Genomic DNA, 16,351 nt, shown 5'->3' on the forward strand with positions numbered 1-16,351 from the left:
AGTCACCCCGCTGAGACACGAAGGACCAGTAAAAAATGTTTACCAGAGCGAGAACTGCAGTGCGTGGGCCTGGACAGGCGGCTCTGGGCTGATGCCTTAGGTCTCCAGCCTCAGGGTAGTCCTAGCGCTTCCCCTCCAACCCTGGCGCTGAGCCGCATCTCCCGCCAACCCGGGACCCAGCAGTCGTGCGCATGCGCTTTCTAGCACAGCGCTCGCAGGAGGGGTGGGGGTGTTGCCGGAAGTGTGACTTCCCCGCTCTTCCCATCCGGGGTCACGGCGGTCTTCCGGGTGTTTCCGAATGGGCATTCTACGCCGCTTTTGGGGCGACTTTTCGGTCTTCCGCCTCTAGCCACCGCCCTCAACCTCCCACACCCTTGCCGGCCCTGCCTTTCCTCGCGTCTCACCGCCCCGGCCGCCGAGTTCGGGTGTAGAACGCAATCCGCGTTCGGAGCCAGGCCTCGCCACTCCGCGGGCCGCTGCCTCTCGGCTCCGGCGAAAGCTACCCCCGGGCGCGTGGGCCGCCGCCGCTCCGGCCGTGGAGCTCCTGGGCGGGCAGTGCCGATAGGCCCTGCCCCAAGGACACCTGTGAGTTGGAGGGTTTCGGAGCGGGACGCGCCCCGCAGGCCTAGGCGCAGAGGGCGGGGCGCGGGGAACTTTTTGGAAACTATGGGTGTGTTTTGTGTGGGAGATTCCGGCGGTGTCTTTTCCCAGGCTTATAGGCGGCCCCATGGAACTGTGCCTTTTGAAGAATCTTTGGACCGTTTACTTTTTCCCCCCTACTCGTTTCTCTTCCTCGTGCCTGTCCTCACTCAGCCTAGGACCCAAAGAGGAGTGTTTTGGGGTCCCTGCGTGGCGTGTCAGAGGCTGGTTTAAATGGGCATGGCGTTGCCCTAGTGCTTCCCTGTACGGGACCGTGCACAGAGTAGGACTGTCAGGTCGTTGTTCTTTTCCTGGCCAGCCTTTGTAGACCGGCTCTTCAGTCTCTCTTCCGAGGCCAGAATACGAGGGGTTTATGTTTCTCACAACTTCCGGATTACGGAGTAACCTGTCTGGTTTCAGCTCTCTCAGCCTTTTGTTTCAAATAGTTGTTTTAGTTATCGTATTCCAATAGGGTGAACAACAGAGAAACAAACTGTAAAAACTCAAGCTTCCTTGGCAACTCGTTGGCAGATGTGCAGTCTATATGATTTTGTGAGGAAAGAGCGCCTAACTGAACACTTAAGTTTGTGTGTTTGTATTATAGATAACATACTATTTTTTTTTGTAAATGCCATCATATTGTATGATTTGTTATTATTTTTATTTTTTTAAATATATTTTATTGATTTTTTACAGAGGGGAAGGGAGAGGGATAGAGAGTTAGAAACACCGATGAGAGAGAACCATCGACCAGCTGCCTCCTGCACACCCCCTACTGGGGATGTGCCCGCGACCAGGGTACATGCCCTTGACCGGAATCGAACCTGGGACCCTTCAGTCCTCAGGCCAACGCTCTATCCACTGAGCCAAACCGGTTAGGGCTGTTATTGTTTTTAATTCTTTATTGTTTAACGTATTACATATAGTGTTACATATGTCTCCCTTTCCCCCCATTGTTGTATGATTTATCACCTTAAAGCATTACCATGCACTGATGAACGGCCTGAAGGCTCTTCTTATGGACTGACAGGTAATAATAGTAACATTACTTTGTTGATGTGCGAACTCCAATTCAGTCTAACAGATAAGCTCCATGTGAAACAGGTCATTTAAGAAATGTCCATTTCAAACCATGTGACTAGATTATTTTGCAACACTTAGATGGAATCAAATTCTTAATAAAAATGAGTGTCGTGCCCTAGCTAGTTTGGCTCAGTGGATAGAGTGTCCTCGGCCTGCGGACTGAAGGGTCTCGGGTTCGATTCCCGTCAGGGGCATGTGCCTTGGTTGCGGGCACATTCCCAATAGGGGGTGTGCAGGAGGCAGCTGATCGACGTTTCTCTCTCATCGATGTTTCTAACTCTCTATCCCTCTCCCTTTCTCTCTGTAAAAAATCAATAAAATATATTTAAAAAAAAATGAGTGTCGTTTTCGAAACCTGCAGGCGGTTTTGACAGTGCGTGAACAGGATTTAGGGACTGGACTTTTGCATTGTGGAGAAAAGAAATGAGTTTAGGGGATGGATCAAAGGCATTTAGGCAAAGTGGACAGATAGTTTGATTTAGCCACTACAGTTCTGGTTATTATACCAGGTAAATTCTGCTTTCGGAGGAATCCTGATGAAGGAATTATGTAACCTTAGGCGTTCTCTAATTCTTTGGAGGAGAGGTCAAGTTTAGGACAAATTCCAGGTTGTAGGGTACAGGATCAAATACTATATAGCACTAGGAATTACTTTGTAATCTGATACAGCTTGTCCCAGGTATGATTATTTACAAATAAACCTGTATAGTTTCCCATTGGTTCAACCTTATTCAAGAAGCAATCCTTAAGATTTCTTAAGGCCAGAACCAATGCAGTGGTTTTAAAACAGTTCAAAATTTACTGAGGTTATTCTGTTTTATAGTCAAGTACTGATGGAGAAATTTTAACTTTCAAGCTAAGAAAAATGGGATACCACCAATCTCTGGATTGTATTTATTAAAAAAATTTCTTACACCTGCTACTACAGTTAATGTGAAGTACTGTTTTATATAGATCATTATCTACTTAGTGAAGCCTTTATTCAGAATATAAAGAAAAAGATTTCAAATTCTGTGGTGATTTCCTTAATTCTGGTGTCATAATAGTTTTGCTGAAACTATTCTGTTTAAAAAATTATCCCTTATATTGTTTAGGATAGATTATTATTATTTTGGTGACATTTTTATCTTCATAAAATTCAGAGTTGAAATGTATTAGAAAAAATGTTAGAAAGAGGAATTGAAATTCATGGGCTTTTGGTTTACTTCCTGATTTCTAGGTGGTCATGCAGGATACTCATGTTGGGGAGTGTTGAATGCCACTGGTTACATTCCCTAGGAATGTTCTTCTTTACTTTGTGGGCTGACTTGGTAAGAGCCAGACCTGAAGGCCAAGATTCATACTGCGGGGAACCTGACAAGTATTTTGTTATGGAGGGACTCCAAAAACTTCAGTGGTTTTCTGGGAATTTGGGACAGGTCGAACTCAGTATTTACCCCAAAGTTAACTTTTGGCTATGGAATCATTGTAAGCTTTTAAGCCTTGGATAATTTGGTCATTAGTTTTGTAGAATACTTCTGGGCCATAAGACATCTTTTGACTTATTCTTAGTTTGGGTCTGACCTTATAATGGGATAGGAATAGGTGAGGTCTGGGATATTAAGTCACTTCTGATCTTCAAATCTGTATGCATAGGTATAGGACTTTATTTGGGTCTGGAAGAAAAACAGACAGGGCGGGCAAAAGTAGATTTATAGTTCATATGGAAAATAGTACAATAATTAAATAATCTAATTAAAGAGTAATATGCAAATTAACCATCACTCACCACAAAGATGGTGGTGCTCATAGTGGCCAGGGCGGGATGCTGGTGGTGTTGCCCCAGCAACGCAAGCCCAGCGTCCCTGCCCCATGGTGGGAGGGGAGGGGCTTCTGGCCCTAGGCCTTGGTGTGACACTGGGCTCGCCTTGCTTCCCCCTCCCCCCCACACATGAGCCCAGAGTTCTAGCCCCGGCCGCATGGAGGGAGGGGAGGGACCTCGGGCCAGAGGCCAGTGTGAGGGACGCTGGTGTTATTGCAGGCCAGGTTGATGGGACCCCCCCCCCCCCCCCCCCGCACGAATTTCGTGCACCAGGCCTCCAGTACAAGAATAAACGTTTACGTAATCACAACTGTAAACCTACTTTTGCCCAGCCTTATATTATTTATAGGTATAAACAAAGTGTTTTTGAATTTTAATTATGAACTGATTTTTTTAAACATAGTTTTTTATTGATTTCAGGGAGGAAGAGAGGAAAGAGAGAGAGAAACATCAATGATGAGAGAGAATCATTGATTGGCTGCTTCCGGCATGCTCCCCACTGGGAATTAAGCCCAAAACCTGGGCATGTCCCCTGACCGGGAATTGAATAGTGACCTCCTGGTTCATAGTTCCACATTCAACCTCTGAGCCACACTGGCTGAGCTGAACTGATTTAAATAAATTTGAAAATAAAACTTTTTAATTCTAGTTTTTCTGAATACAGATTCCATCCCTTGTTGATCATATCTATAGTATCTGTTTTCTAACAAAATGAAATATTAAGCAAAATTCATTACTGTAATGACTTGTATTTAATGTCATTTTCTCAGGAATCATATGAAATAGGAATTATGACTTATGGGGATTTGGGTCAGGGAAGCAGAATAAAGAAGGCCAAGAAAGTATGAACCCAGGCAAAGGGTCTAGAACAGTGATTCTCAACCTTCCTAATGCCGCGACCCCTTACTACAGTTCCTCATGTTGTGGTGACCCCCAATTTCATTGTTACAAATTGAACATAATTAAAGCATAGTGATTAATCACAAAAACAATATGTAATTATATATGTGTTTTCCGATGGTCTTGGGCGACCCCTGTGAAAGGCCCCCAAAGGGGTCATGACCCACAGGCTGAGAACTGCTGGTCTAGAACAAGACATTAGCTGCCAGTCTGGAATCTGACATTCTATGATTATTGAGTGTACTTTTAATAAAGGATTCTCTGGAATCCTATTTGGTTCAAGATATTTTCCATTTCCTTTGAGTTAAAATCAGTACAGGGTGGTAGATTTTATAGGATTGCTTTTTAAAAAAACCTATAACAGATAAAGGCCTGCCGAACGAAGTTGACAGACTTATTTTCTGGAGGTAACATTTGCCTTTGGTTCAGATGAGAGTCAGCCACTTGGGATGATATCTGATGGTTGTCAGAGACTCTTACTCAAAAACTGTTTGAACCTGCCCTTGCCAGGTGGCTCAGTTGGTTGGAGTGTCATCCCATATACCAAAGGCTGCAGGTTCTATTCCCCACCGGGGCACATAAACCTAGCTTTCGGGTTGATCCCCAGTTGGGATGCATGCCAGAGATGACACATCCACGATTCTCTCTCGAATTAAGGTTTCTCGCTCTCTCTGAAGTCAATTGAAAAAATATATCCTTGGGTGAAGATATAAAAGCAAAAAACAAAATCTTTTTGAATCTGAACTGGTAAATTTCACTATATGTGGCCAGTTTGGGGAATTTTAATCTTTCAGAATTAAAAAAAAAAAGGGGACAAAGTTTGTATGAGCGATTTATTTTTTTGCAGATCATTCTCTTTTTCTCTTCTGTTGTCTCCTGCACCAGTTTTTCCAACCATCTGGTATCAAACCCCAGAAGCAACTACCATTTTTTTGTAGCTGCTTAAGTGTTCTTTTCTTATGCTCTAAAAAACTTTTATAGGTCATTCTTTGGATTGACATCTGCTGAAAATGAAGATTTAGTACCTTTCTGTACTCTCATCATAAATTGTGATGTATATTGTATAATAATATATGAATATATGTGATCTTTAAATATAATATGTAGTAAGTGATGTAAGTATATTACTATCTCTGTGTTTTCAATGTTTGCCTTATTGTAAGAACCAAGTAGGTTAACTAATTATATTTACTTTTTTATATAACCCATTGAGTGTGTTTTTTCTGTAGTTTAGTAATTTATTTTGAACTTGCTGCTTTTCTTTTCTTGTAATTATTTCTGCTCTTCCAGAAGAATTGCTCTCTATGGTCAGATACATTAGGTAACCTATAAGTTAACTTTTTTTTTCTCCTTGGATATCTTAAAGCCCTCTGTCCTGCTCTAATTTAAGCTGTTAGCTTCCCTTTACCATCATCCTGGGTAATTTACTTTGTCTCTGCGCTGTGTTGGACCTTCTTTTTCTTAATTCCCAGGTTTTCTTTTTTAATACCTTCCATGTCTAAACATGTTTTTATTTTCCCTTGCATTGGTGGTGTAGCTGGGTATAAAATTATAGCTTGAGAGCATTTTCTTCAGAAATTTGAAGGCATTGACTTCATTGTCTTGTGGTTTCTACTGTTGCTTTAAAGCCATTTTGATTACCAGCCCTTTGTTTATAACATTTTTCGCTGTAACATTTTATGAGCTTCTTTTTCCTGATATTCTGAAATTTCACCATAGTATGCCTTGATATTCATTTCTTTTTTTAAACTGTGCTTTGTACTCATTGGGTCCTTTAATGTAAGGATTGGTGTTCTTCAGAATTGGAAATTTTCTTTTTTACTTACTTGGTAATTTCTCTGTTTTTCCTGGAGCTTCTGTTATGTTGGATGTTGGACCACATAGTTTGATTCTTTTCTATTTTCTCTACTATTTCCTGCTTCCCTTCTGCCCGCATCAGTTTTTCCTTTTTGTTCCTTCTAAGAGATTTCCCCAATATTTTAATTCTCTGTTGGAATTTTGGCTTTCAGTTTTGTAATTTTCAAGAGCCCTTTCTGTTTTTAAGCAGTATACTCTTGTTTTGTATATGCAATGTTTTTTTCATTACTTGTGTTTTGTTTTTTTTTTAATTGAGTTTTCATTTGTTCTTGGTATTATTTCTGTTTATTCTCAGATTTTTTTTTTCTTTCTGACAGTCCATGATGTCTACTTTAAGTGAGAGCTATTAGAAATCTAATTAGAAGCTCTGTGGGGATGGTGGGCAATTCAATAGTAGGCTTCATTGTATTTGTTAGCTGGCTTAATTTCTCTTTGGTGGAAAACTGTTACTATGTTATATAGGTTTTCTGGTTATTATTTTATATGTGTCTCTTTTCTTTCTCAGTTATTCTATAGATGAGTTTTCTAATTTCCTGCTTTACGAAGGTGGGCTGAGGATTCTTTTCACTTTGTAGACTTCACTTAATACTTATTTTGAGTTTGTTACCATACCCTAATCTTTGTAAGTTTGCAGCCTCAGGATCATTCATTGCAAAAAAATAAATATCTAGTCCTGCCTGGGTCAGTGAAAGGTTCTGATTTCTTTGTATACACGTTTTCCTTATTCTTGTGGAACAAGCCCTCTTATATTGGAAGTCCTTTATATACGCTATTTAGACTTTAAAGAAAACCTCACAATTTTATAAATAGTTATTAGGCAATGCAAATTCCTTCCCTTGTTTATTTTTTTATTTTATTTTATTTTTTAAAATATATTTTATTGATTTTTTTACAGAGAGGAAGGGAGAGAGATAGTTAGAAACATCGATGAGAGAGAAACATCGATCAGCTGCCTCCTGCACATCTCCTACTGGGAATATGCCCGCAACCCAGGTACATGCCCTTGACCGGAATCGAACCTGAGACCTTTCAGTCCGCAGGCCGACGCTCTATCCACTGAGCCAAACCGGTTTCGGCTCCTTCCCTTGTTTAATCAGATCCATAATATCTCAGTCATAGGAGTCAGATTGTTGCATGATGGCTTATACCTTTACATAAGATATAATGGGAATAATTATAAGAATCTAGAGTTTCACTAAATGTTTTTCTTAGGTAGTTTCTTTTTATTAGAGTATGTGGTAATAACTTGATTTCTAAAATATTTATTGATATTAGGGTAAATTTATTAGGGTATATCAGAAAATTTGAAACATATATTGTACTATCATTTGAATAATTCCATGGATAATGTAGATTTAAAATTAATTAGTAAGTTTTGTTACGTATAATATAACTTAAAAGATCTGTTAAACTTTTAAAAATAAGTTTGCAAATGAAATTTAAAACTTGGTACTAATTGTTTTAAATAGCGGATACTAGTTATGAAAGAGTTCAGTAACTTTAAGCTATAATAATTTGCCTTTTAAAACTATTCTAGGTGGAAGAATACATGTTCACTTTTAGTGAACAAGAGCATGTTCCCAAACTCAATTTTGGGTCGCCCACCTTTCACTCCAAACCATCAACAACATAACTTCTTTGCCCTATCACCAACTCTTTATTCACACCAGCAGCTTATAGATGCACAGTTCAACTTTCAGAATGCAGAGTAAGTATGGTAATACTTTGGCCCATATCATTTGTAAATTATGTTTTCTACTTGATGCAAACCCTTTTTATATGAAACATTTGAAATTAGACAAAATGTCATTATGACTTGTTTTCTTTTGATCAATGAAATAATTTTTTCTGAAATTGTTTTTTAAGGAATAAAATGTTTATTACTACTGTTTTTTGTTTTTGGTAGCTTATCTAGAGCTGTGTCATTACAGCACTTGACATATGGAAATGTCAGTCCAATTTCCCCATTGTTTCGAGGAAGGAAGTAAGTATATCTTTATTTTAAAAGAAAATTTTGCATTTCTTAGAACTGTGTAATAATGTACATTTTATTAAAATTGTATGGACAATATGCCCTAAATTTTTTTCCCCCCTGGGATCTGTGTGATCAGTCCTGTCACAGAATTTTAAAACTTCTGTGTAGTATTTAAAGAATTTTAGGGATCCTTTGTTGAATTATTTCTGTCATAAGTTTTACATGGCATGAAGCTATATTTCTTCAGAAAACTACTTTTAATTGATTTTTAACTAAATCAGATGGCTTTCTGTATTATATGCTAGGGCTGCCATAACAAAGTATAAGACTGGGTGGCTTAATCAACAGAAGTTTATTTTCTCATAATTCTGGAGGCTAGAATTCCAAGATCAAGGTGTTGGCAGGTTTGGCTTAGTCTGAGGCTTTCCTTCTTGGCGTGAGGATGGCTCCCTTCTCTCTGTGTCCTCCCATGGTCATCCCTGTGTCCGGGTTTTCTGTGTTCTAATCTCTTCTTCTAAGGACATTAGTCTTATTGGATTAGGACCTACCCTAATGACTCATTTTAACTTTTTTAAAGGCTCTATGTCTAAATACAGTCACATTTTGAGATATTGGGGGTTAGGGCTTAAACATCTGAGTTTTGAGGGAGACACAATTCAGCCCATATCACCTTATTTCTAAAGTTTACTGCTTTTTGGCTTATCTAAATCTTATACAGGTAAGGTTCTATGATAAATGTTGTTATAATGAAAATTTCTACATGACATAAAGCTTTCTATAGAGAAGTTCAAGCCAATTAATTTTAACCAGTTTGATTAAATGAGATTAATGTATCAATGTAATTATAATAGAGCTTTAGAGATAGATTATAAAAATATGATTTGGCAATATTTAAAAGATATTGCTATTTAAAACATATAAAAGATGTTATAATTTTTGTGTCCAGGTAAAAACAACACTACCTAAGAATTACTGATCACATTATGTAGTAGGCATTGTTCTAAGGACTTTACAAATAATAATTTGATTAAATTTCACAGCACTTTATGAAATAGGTACTATTATACCTCTTCTGTTGAGGAGAAAGCTGAAGCACACAGAAGTTAAGCAATTAGTTATTCAAATAAGATTGGCATAACTGGTATGAACCCAGGAGGTCTGGCTCTAGATCCTTTGCTTAGCTGCACTGAGTTGTTCTTCACAGTTGTCATGTGGAAAGCTATATAATGAGGCTAAAAGTACTGACTTTATTCAGATTTTTAATTTTTGGAAATTTGCCTTGATAGCCAATTTGTGAATTATGAATGAAAATAAATTCCATTAATTCATAGTTACACATATTTTAAAAACTAAATTGGCATTCTCAGTAGAAGATATTTAAAATATAAAGCTCTAAATCAGCGGTTGCCAACCGGTGGTCCACGGACCACTGGTGGTCCTTGAGGTCCAAAAGGTTGGCAACCGCTGCTCTAAATTACTTTTAATGTTTAAAAAATATTAAATATATTTCTTACGTTTTTAGCACTGTTCACTTTTAGTGAACAGGTATAGGAGTTCCAAGTCTGTCAAGGAGAATTGGGATAATCCCAAAGGAGTATTACAATAAAAACCTTCAGATTTCTATGACTGGTAGAATTTTACAGCTTAAAAGGAATTGGACCATTTCCTATGGCATAAAGTATTATCTACATGAACAACTTAATATATCAATGAAGTAAATTCCTTTATTTTACAATAAATAATTACTTTCTAATGATTTTTTTCCTTGCCTTTTATTTTGAAAATTTTTAAGCCTCCAGGAAAATTTAAAGAATAAATGGCCCAGCCACGTGTGTCTCAGTAGTTGAGCGTCGACCCAGGAAACGAAGTAACCGGTTTGATTCCTGGTCAAGGGATATGCCTGGGTTATGGGCTTGATCCCAAGTAGGGGGTGTGCAGAAGGCAGGCGATTGATGATTCTCTTTCATCATTGATATTCCTATCTCTTTCTTCCTTTCCCTTCCTCTCTGAAATCAATAAAAAAACATTTTTTAAAAAAGAGTAACAAATGACACCTGTATTCTATTAACCTAAATTCACCAATTAAAGTTTTGCTATATTGTTTATTTTTTCTGCCTCTTTCTTTCCCTATACCCACATTTTTTTCCTGAACCATATGTAAATAAGTTGTTGACATCATTTCACTTTACCCCAATACATATCAGTTCATTCCTCCTAAAAACAAGGATATTCTCCTAAATAACCAAAAATACATTGTTCACATCCAAGAAATTTAACAGTAATATACTAGCAATGTTATCTAAAATGTCAGTCATTTTCAAATTTCCTTTTTCGATGTCTTACGGCTTTTTTAAAAAAGTATCTTTTAATTTAGTTTTTCCTACTGATGAGTAAGAACATAGGTGGACTCAAAGAGCCTTTTTAAAATTTATAACATTCAGTTCACTTAATTTATTCTCTTCATGTTAGAGTTTGGATCTTTTGTTGTTAGTGGTTCTATAAATACTAGTAGAAACTTTCCTACAAAGTTTTCACTCCTGAGATGAAATATTGGGGCAGTTCAAAAGTAGGAGACTAACCTTTGTATACAGGCTGTCCCCTCAAAAATGTATACATGCTTTAACAGCTGATAGCTCAATTTTGAAAATGAAATGTATTTTAATAAACATTGCCTTTATAATTATTCAAAGTGTGTGTATACATTTTTTGGGGACACCCTATATATGTAGTTTGTTTTTTTATACGTATTTTTCCCACAAGCTGTTTATCTATTGCATCTTTGGTGCTGAAGATGGATATTTTAAGATTCACATAGAGCTAATATTGTGGACTTGCTGAAAATGTCAATATTGTCATGTTATTTTTATATTCTTTTTTTTTTAAAATATATTTTATTGATTTTTTACAGAGAGGAAGGGAGAGAGATAGAGAGTTAGAAACATCGATGAGAGAGAAACATCGATCAGCTGCCTCCTGCACATCTCCCACTGGGGATGTGCCCGCAACCCAGGTACATGCCCTTGACCGGAATCGAACCCGGGACCCTTCAGTCCGCAGGCCGACGCTCTATCCACTGAGCCAAACCGGTTTCGGCTATTTTTATATTCTTAATTGTTTTCTATTTGTTATCAGAAAGTTATACCTGTAATTACTAAGGTATATTGCTTGTTTTCAGGAGATTAAGCGATGAAAAAAACCTTCCTCTTGACGGTAAACGACAACGTTTCCATTCACCCCACCAAGAGCCAACTATACTTAACCACCTAGTGCCTTTATCAGGTGATAGAAGATACTCAATGCCTCCGTTGTTTCATACAAACTATGTACCAGATATAGTCAGATGTGTTCCACCTTTTCGAGAAATACCAATTTTAGAACCTAGAGAAATCACACTGCCTGAGGCCAAAGATAAGGTAATTATGTAGATTTTAGTTTTACATTTTGGGAAGTGAATATAAATAATGTATTAAAAGTATAAAAAATATCTATTGTCTTGGATTGAGTAGAACATGCCTTTTTTGCACTGTTTAAAGTACTGTTCCACAGAGTTTTCTGTTGAAATTTGACACTTTGCTTTTTTTTTCCTTGGAAATGCAAATTTCATATTAGGAAATGAGAGATTCTCTATTTCATAAGAATCTGTGATTAGAGCCAAATCATTTGAGTTCTTAGTTTAGAGAACTCTTGTTACTTATTGACAGAAAAACAAGTTTTCATATGGATATTTTAATAAAGTATTAAAAAGCATGCTCTTTTGGGATATTTGTGTTTGTCGTGAGGTTTTTGAACGTCAAATATAGAGAATCCAGGAGTAATAGGAAATAATACATTCAAATCAAGAAAGATTTTTTAGAAACATTATTTGTAAAAAACACATTTCACATAAATAGAATTAAGCTATTTAAATACTAATTCTTAGAAAATGACACTATCTGCATCCTCTTGGATTGCCTATGGCTTATATTTGCTGTTTTTGCATTTTAAAAGCTGCTTCACTCTTGAAAAATATGACATTTGTATACTAAGGAGAATGAGCCTGAAGAGAGTATAGTGACTTTGTATTACTCATCTTGGGTTTCTAGCAACCAGCATAGCCTGGAACATAGTAAGTGTACAGAAAATGTTGAGTCAAAAAAGGAACACTTGCTTCATTCCTTAGTTGTGCTACTTTGTATTAATTCTTTTATGTACAATTGAGATAAAGTTGTACATAAAATTCACTCTTTAAACAAGTGTATGATTCATTGGTTTTTAGTATATTCACGGAGTTATGAAACCATCACCACTAGATAGTACGTTTTCATCACTCCCAAAAGAAATCATGTATTCCAGTAGCAGTCCCCTCTCTTTAGCCCCTGGCAACCATTAGTCAATTTTTTTTGTGTGTGTGTTTTTTTTTAATCTTTGTGGATTTGCCTGTTCTGGAAATTCCATATAAATGGAATCATACTATATGTGGTTCTACTTCTTTAACTTAGCATGTTTTCAAGGTTCATCCAGGTCACACAGCATGTATCAGTTCTTTATTCTTTTTTGTAGCTGAATAATAATCCATTGTATAGATATATCATATTTTATTTATGCAATCCTCAGTTGATAGACTTTTGACCTGTTTCCATTTTTAAGCTATTCTGAATAATGCTGCTATGAAAATCTGTGTACAGGTTTTTGTGTGGACATATTTTCATTTCTCTTGAGTAAATACCTAGAAGTGAAAATGCTGTGTTATATGGAAATTATGTATAACTTTCTGAGGAACTGACAAAGTGTTTTCTGAAGTGGTTGCACCATTTTACATTCCCACTAGCAGTGGATGAGCTTTCCAATTTCTCCACTTTCTTGTCAACAGTTGCTGTTGTCTATCTTTTTTAATATAGCCATTCAAGTGGTTGTGAAATGATATCTCATTGGAATTTTTATTTGATTTCCTAATGATTAATGATGTTGATAATTTTTTGTTTTTGATTAAAATATGTTTTTATTGATATTAGAGGAAGAGAGAGGGAGAGATAGATAGAAACATCGATGAGAGAGAAACATCGGTTGGCTGCCTCCTGCATGCCCCTTATTGGGGGTGGAGTCCAAAACCTGGGCATGTGCCCTGACTGGGAATCAAACTGGTGGACCTCTTGGTGCATGGGTTGACACTCAACCACTGAATCACATTGGTTGGGCTTATCATCTTTTCATTTGCATGTTGGCCATATGTTTATCTTCTTTGGAGAACTGCCTATTCAGATCCTTTGCCTATTTTTTAATGGGGTTTATTCTCTTTTTGTTTTTTTATAAATATGTTTTATAGAGAGAGGGATAAGGAGATAGAAATATAGATGAAAGAGAAATATTGATCAGCTGCTTCCTTCATGCCCCTTACTGAGCTCACTACCCCTGCATGTGCCCTGATTAGGAATCGAACCAGTGACCTCTTGGTTCATGGGTCGATGCTCAACCACTGAGCCACACTGGTTGGGCTCTTTTTGAGTTTTAAGATTTCTTTATATATTATGAATACTAGACCCTTATCAGATATTTGATTTGCAGATATAGTCTCTCATTCTGTGGTTTGTCTTTTTACTTTCTTTTTTTAATGTACTTTTATTATTATATTTCAGTAAATTTTTTATGAGACCTTATAGATTCAGAGTGTTTTCCCCAACCTAGTTTTTCTGTATGTCCTGTTCTTGGTCAAGGAACATGCACGGGTTGTGGGCTTGATCCCAGTGTGAGGCGTGCAGGAGGCAGCCAATCAATGATTCTCTCTCATCATTGAGGTTTCTATCTCTTTCTCCCTCTCCCTTTCTATCTGAAATCAATAATATATATATCTCCCCCAAAATAAAACAAAAAAATACTATTCTTAGCTCATGTGCCATCCAAAAACAGCAACCAAAGTTTGGAGTCAGCAGACCCATGGATTATACTTATTATGAATTATCTGTGACTATGCTTTTCTGTGACTTGTGATACTTTACCTTTTAACAGTTAGTAATTATTTCAGTTACTAAGTAACCATTGTTATTTAGGTAACAGTAGTTTTTATTGTAAAGTGTTAAGGAGAGAATATGTATTCATTTTTAAAATACTGTTGGTAGTATTGTTTTACACTTCTCACTGTGGTAGTTATACATTTCTGAACAAATGTTTTTACTTTTTTTGTGGTGGATTAAAGTTGAGTCAGCAGATCCTGGAGTTATTTGAAGCATGTCAGCAGCAAGTAAGTGATTTAAAGAAGAAAGAACTTTGTAGAGCACAACTGCAGAGAGAAATTCAGCTATTATTTCCACGTATGTTTCCCTGTTTTTCATGCCCATTATGTATATGAATTTCTGTTTTAAATTAGAAATAATACCTTATAATTCTCTTCTGTTTCTCTAGAAAGCAGACTTTTTTTGGTTGGGTCCTCTTTAAATGGATTTGGTACCCGGAGCAGTGATGGTGATTTATGTCTAGTTGTTAAAGACGAACCAGTAAGTAAAGAAACATTTATTCTCATATTAAGTCATTTAAGAAATTTTATACAAAAGTCGTTGAGGAAAATAATTTGTTTTATTTTAATTACTTCTTTGGATTCTTTGTTTATAGTAATTAAAGGAAACCCAAGAAATACTACTTTTTCTCTTAAGGTGTTTGTACAATAAGCATAACAGGAATTTTAGCATTAATTTATTTTTAAGTTGTTAAAGTGAGATGGCTTCACTCTTTCAAAAGAGCTCTGCCTCTTTTGAATAATTATTGGGTTAGATATGTTCCTGGGATGCAGCAAAGAAGAGCATATGTCAGTATTTTCTCTTTTTTTAAAATATATTTTTATTGATTTCATAGAGAGGAAGGTAGAGGGAGAGAGAGATAGAAACATCAATAATGAGAGGGAATCATTGATTGGCTGCCTCCTGCACACCCCCTACTGGGGATCGAGCTCACAACCCAGGCATGAGCCCTTGACCAGAATGGAACCTGGGACCCTTCAGTCCACAGTCTGATGCTCTATCCACTGACCAAACCAGCTAGAGCAGTATTATCTTCTTGATATATTTTCTTTCCATATGAGTTTTCAGTGGTTCTATTTTTAATCTTTTTTTTACTACCTTGAAAATGCAATGGGGTTTGGAGTTCTCATTGGGGAATACAAAAAAAGTGGTTTCACTGAAATTTAAAATAAAGCTATTTTGATATATTTCTTCTGATATTTTGGCTTTGTTTCCTTTATTTTTATTAAATTTTGTTATTTAGTATTAGGTTTATTTGAATTTCCTTTTAACTAATACTCTTGTGTATCCTTAATACAACAGTAATTGCTAACCTGAAGCAGCCTCTTTAATATGCTGAGATCCTTTCGGAATTATCGAGGATTAAATTAATTTCAGTATAATTTAAAAGGCCTCATTATAGTCTACCTCTTTAAAAAGACAAGAAAAATCTATTGAATGGTAATATATATTTTAACTATATTCCTATTATTCCACTAATAAAATTGGCTTCTAGTTACTGCAAATCAGAAAAAGATTTATTTCAGGAAAGAAACTTTATTTTAGGCTTTGAAATCATACAAAGGAAACTTAAAAAAAACTCAAATAATAAATGTAGTGGACTACACTAGAGTTTTAACACTTTCTCTCATGTAATTATACTATACTCAGATACATCCCACTAACCTTTCAGTCTTAGTCACATGTCTAAATCATGACACAGCTTGTACTGAGACACCATAGATTTGAACCTTACCCTTAATCTATTATGGGGAAATAAAAACATATTATAAAAAGTTAAAATTAGGTTTATTTTTCTTGAAGAACATTACTTTTTGTACATTTATACTAAAGGAAAACATGGCATATATGTCTCTTTCAATATTTCTTTTAAAATTTTCCATTAAGTTTAAAATCAGGAATTGACTTAGAAATTGTGATGTGAAAGACAACATAAACTTTGACTTTTCCTATGATGCAATTTAGTCTATATTGAAAAGTAACTCCAAAAAAAAGAAAAAGAAAAAAAAAAGAAAAGTAACTCCAAAGAAAAGTATACTTTATATGCTTTCTCTTTGTTGAAATACATTAAGAAAATAAAAGACTAAATTAAGAAAGATAATGAAAAAA

General features: G+C 36.4%; 1 protein-coding gene across 11 annotated transcripts in view; it reads left to right on the forward strand.

Moving 5' to 3' along the window:
- The first annotated feature begins 331 nt into the window (after positions 1 to 331).
- Positions 332 to 16,351, forward strand: part of TENT2 (terminal nucleotidyltransferase 2) — a 44,966-nt gene continuing 28,946 nt past the window's right edge. For 2 of the 11 annotated variants that reach the window (XM_036308817.1, XM_036308822.1), the window contains exons 1-6: positions 340 to 585; positions 7,818 to 7,988; positions 8,187 to 8,264; positions 11,431 to 11,668; positions 14,425 to 14,539; positions 14,631 to 14,722. In XM_036308817.1, coding sequence (XP_036164710.1) covers positions 7,855 to 7,988; positions 8,187 to 8,264; positions 11,431 to 11,668; positions 14,425 to 14,539; positions 14,631 to 14,722 — 657 coding nt within the window. In that variant the 5' untranslated portion in view covers positions 340 to 585; positions 7,818 to 7,854. Of the gene's footprint in view, positions 586 to 7,817; positions 7,989 to 8,186; positions 8,265 to 11,430; positions 11,669 to 14,424; positions 14,540 to 14,630; positions 14,723 to 15,544; positions 15,683 to 16,351 lie in introns of those variants that run through there. The other 9 variants (XR_004967482.1, XM_036308821.1, XM_036308818.1 and 6 more) reach the window with 6 other exon arrangements.

The sequence above is a fragment of the Myotis myotis genome, unplaced genomic scaffold (genome assembly GCF_014108235.1).
Source record: "Myotis myotis isolate mMyoMyo1 unplaced genomic scaffold, mMyoMyo1.p scaffold_m19_p_5, whole genome shotgun sequence".
In the NCBI taxonomy this organism is placed as follows: Eukaryota; Metazoa; Chordata; class Mammalia; order Chiroptera; family Vespertilionidae; genus Myotis; species Myotis myotis.